General features: G+C 56.3%; 1 protein-coding gene across 1 annotated transcript; it reads left to right on the plus strand.

Annotated features, from left to right (window-relative positions):
- Positions 1-710: 710 nt before the first annotated feature.
- CSUI_011326 (uncharacterized protein) lies at positions 711-1846 on the plus strand (the record flags this gene model as incomplete). The annotated part of the gene is made up of 2 exons (XM_068071426.1): positions 711-923; positions 1629-1846. The coding sequence occupies exons 1-2, from the start codon at positions 731-733 to the stop codon at positions 1844-1846; spliced, it is 411 nt and encodes a 136-aa protein (XP_067916598.1). The 5' UTR covers positions 711-730.
- Positions 1847-3544: the final 1698 nt, after the last annotated feature.

A 3544-nucleotide genomic window follows, 5' to 3' on the forward strand; every position in this document is an offset into this window, starting at 1 on the left:
GCTTTGCATCGCCAACACGACAGCTGGCCAACATAGATAACGTGCGCACGGCAGTGCCCCGTCACCGACCGGCTGGTTTGAAATGTGTCCCTCTGTCAACGCTGATTGCAAAGAAACAACATACTAGGGTCCAACTGCCTGGATACAAGTATGGATCAGTCATGTGACAGGGGCGGCAAAAAAAGCCGAAACGGCGCTAATAGTATGCATTCTTTCGGCACGGCCACGAGAGATTGATTGCCGCGCTTCTGCGTGCCTCAATCCATCGTGGCCGTACCGCAAGAATGAATACTATTAGCGCCGGCTTCGGCTTTTTCCGCCGGCCCTGTCACACGACTGATCCATACTTGTATCCAGGCAGTTGAAGTCTAGTATGCTGGCTTTTCAATCAGCGTTGACAGAAGGACACAGCATCTCAATCCTCTCGTGTTTTCCTCTGCTGGACGACCCTGCCACGGAAGGAACGCTCCTCTGTAGATCGAACTTCAGGAAGCCTGTGCTGTGCAACTCCTGATTGCCATGCAAGCTGTTTTCCGAGGGCAACCGGTGCTGTTAGCTCCCGATCAGCGAAGATGCAATTCTCTAGCCTTGTTAGGCAGATGTGGTGCCACAACTGCTGGGAAACACATTCACTGGGTGGGTCGGCAGACTCGTGAAAGAGAATTTACACTGAAAATGCTTCTTCTTCCGCCTTCGTCTGATGGTTTCAGGAGGTGCTGATGTGCCATACATGGCGCGATCCCAGTGGTACAACTGTGGAAGCCAAGGAGCAGCAGTCGTTGATGAGTCGGCTTTCCGAGGTCTTCGATATAGAGGAGGTGGAGACGGAAGAGACGATCCGATCATACTGCACTCGCTTCCACGGCGGAAACTTCTTCCTTCGCAGTCAGAGCTTGATCGATATACAGGACTCATCCGACGCGGTCAGCCAAGAACCCGGTCTCAGCTTGGAAAACTTTCGCTAGGATGGACAAAACAAAGCATCACACTATCACCAGCATGCAGCTTGGCAGTGCACTCTGTCTCGCGCAGAGCCTCGCGCGCTGGCATACACCATGTTATGTGCAGTAGTGACTTAAACAAAACTTCCCCGCACTCAGCCCTGGGTCGCATGTGTGCGATTCCAGCCGGGTCCCTATAAGAAAAAATGCCGCACCAGTATCTCAGTATGTATGACGCCTTCTGGAAGGTCCCCCGCCGACAGACACTTGAAAGCAGGCCGGACAACACCTTGTCACTAGCATGGTGCTAAGAGGCGTGCAACCTTGACGAAAACTAATGGCGCGCTGAATGTTCTCCATGCTCGCCGATTATGAACAGTCGAGTGACTGCTAACGCGCTTCAACACACGGCCAGTTCTGCTTCGCAAGTGAAAGTAGACAGGACCCTGCTTGGCTGTACATAGTCCAGTTCACGGCCCACGAAGTGAGCAGCACCAAAAAATTACGATACTTCGATGCCTCCTACGCCTGAACCTCAGATTCCTGCCGATTATCTGTAAAATGCACAGCAGATGGTCGAGTTCCTGCCTTGTTGACAATTTCATGTTCTCAGTAGAAAAACCGTCCGAACTGGGTGTGTTCAGGATGGCCGAATCGTAATCTTGCGGCTCACGTTCCGGTCTTCAGCGGGAGACGCGGACACGCAGATATCTGAAGAGCTAGCGAAGGAATGCGTAACTGAAGACGTCACGGACCATATTGCGGTTGAGCCCGAACAACAACAACAACCACCAGTCATCCTGGAACGTAAGAAAAGGATCCCCATTCTCCATGAAGCGTACTATGTCACAGGGTGCATGTGGCAGCGTCATGCTCTGCCCCCTGGTAGTAGGTTTACTTGCTAGGGAACTTCTACCTACGGCCCGAAAGAAGCTTGTACGCTGCATCTATCCGTCGCTTTAGCAAGCACCTTGTCGGGCTCAGGCCGTCTGGAACTTCGCCGCTGCCTTTCCCTGCACTCTGGAGCCCCGTGTTTGCTGGTCTGTAACACGCAGCCGGGGTGGAGTTGACCACTCGCAAGCAAAAAAGCGACATGCATGGGAACCTTCCTTGAAGAACAGTGGACTACACTTCGTTGTCTCCACTTTGTGCTTCAGCAAGAAATGAGGGCGACTCCAAGGAATCGGGGAGGGACCCGAGTGATACCAAGCTGCCACCGGCGCCTGCGAAAGAAGCACCGGGAACTACAAGTGTCCCCCAAAAGAGGCTGCTCTCGCAAACCAGCAGTGTTGGCTCTAGTGCCGACGAAACGCCCCCGCGGTCGCGGCTGTTCCGCCCCCGCGCCCGCCCTCTCCCGGTCGAGTCGGGTCGTGCTCCCGCCGGTGCCCCCAGTACACATCCCTCTGCAAGAGCTGCAGGAGCGCTCACGCGGACGGAAGTCGCCCCTGCTAGTCAGCATGCCTGTTCGAGACCCCGAAGCAGCGTCTTACACCCCGCGGGTGGTACAGAACTGGCCGCGGGAACGCGCACGCCTTCCAGACGGCCTGTCACATCTGGCTTCTCAGGTAGTAGGTCTACGGAGCGTGCACCCCTTCCGGCTAGCCGGGCCGGGATAGAGCAAGCAGTATCATCCAGAACACCTGCACTATGTTCCTCAGCCCGCGCTGGCGCAAGGCAGACATCAGCAACCCTGCAAAGCCGGCACTACGGCCTTACAAGCCAGCTTGGCTCTTCGGATGGTTCCGCGCCTGCATCTGGCATTTCTGGAAGGGGCAGTACCAACAGCGGTGCGCAGGCGTGTGGACCCGGAACCACGATCAGTTCCCAACGTCCACCAGCGTCCAGCGAAAGAAATTACTTGGGTTCGAAGCAAGTTAGCTCTAGCAGCATGCAACCTGCAGCAGGATCAGTATCCGTCACTGGTCGCGGAGCCGGAAGCCCCACCAAAGAAAGACGTTCCCGAGGTCCCGGTAGGGGGACGTCGGCTCTGCCGGCAACTACCGAATTGCTCCCGTCACATGAAGAAAACAGGAGGTCATTCGGCGGGACGGTTTCGAGCGGCTTGGCACCTCCGGAGGTTCACGCGGCGCCCTGTCCAGCTGAACCGTTCCTTAGGACGCCTGCCGCCAGCTCTGGTGCTCCATCTCACAAAACCACGGCGACGGCGGAGGTTCCTCCGCCAAAGAACGGAGTGTTGCAACAGACAAGCACGCGATCCGAATGTAAGCTACTTGGTGAATCTGGCAGCAGCCTGACCAGCGTGGCCCCCGTGACGACTACGCAGAAAATCGGTTTGGTTGGGCGTCTCTCGTCACTTCTACGGCGATCCGACAGAAAAGGAACACCTTCGCGTCCGACAGAATCAGACCGTGGGGTTCTCGGAGATGAGGCTCTGAAGAGACAAAGGAGCTCGAGTAGAAGAGAGGGCAGGCTGCGCAAAGCCAGCAGGAGCCTCGGCCGTACGCGGAAGCCGAGCGGCGCATAGCGGTTCTGAAACCGAAACTGTTCACGACCCCAGCTCGCTCGCACATCACCCGCGTATCACACATATAGGGGGTGAGAAGCACCGCCAGTGTGATCCGCGGGTGATGTGCGAGCGAGCT

The sequence above is a fragment of the Cystoisospora suis genome, assembly GCF_002600585.1.
Source record: "Cystoisospora suis strain Wien I chromosome Unknown contig_10853, whole genome shotgun sequence".
Classification (NCBI taxonomy): Eukaryota; Apicomplexa; class Conoidasida; order Eucoccidiorida; family Sarcocystidae; genus Cystoisospora; species Cystoisospora suis.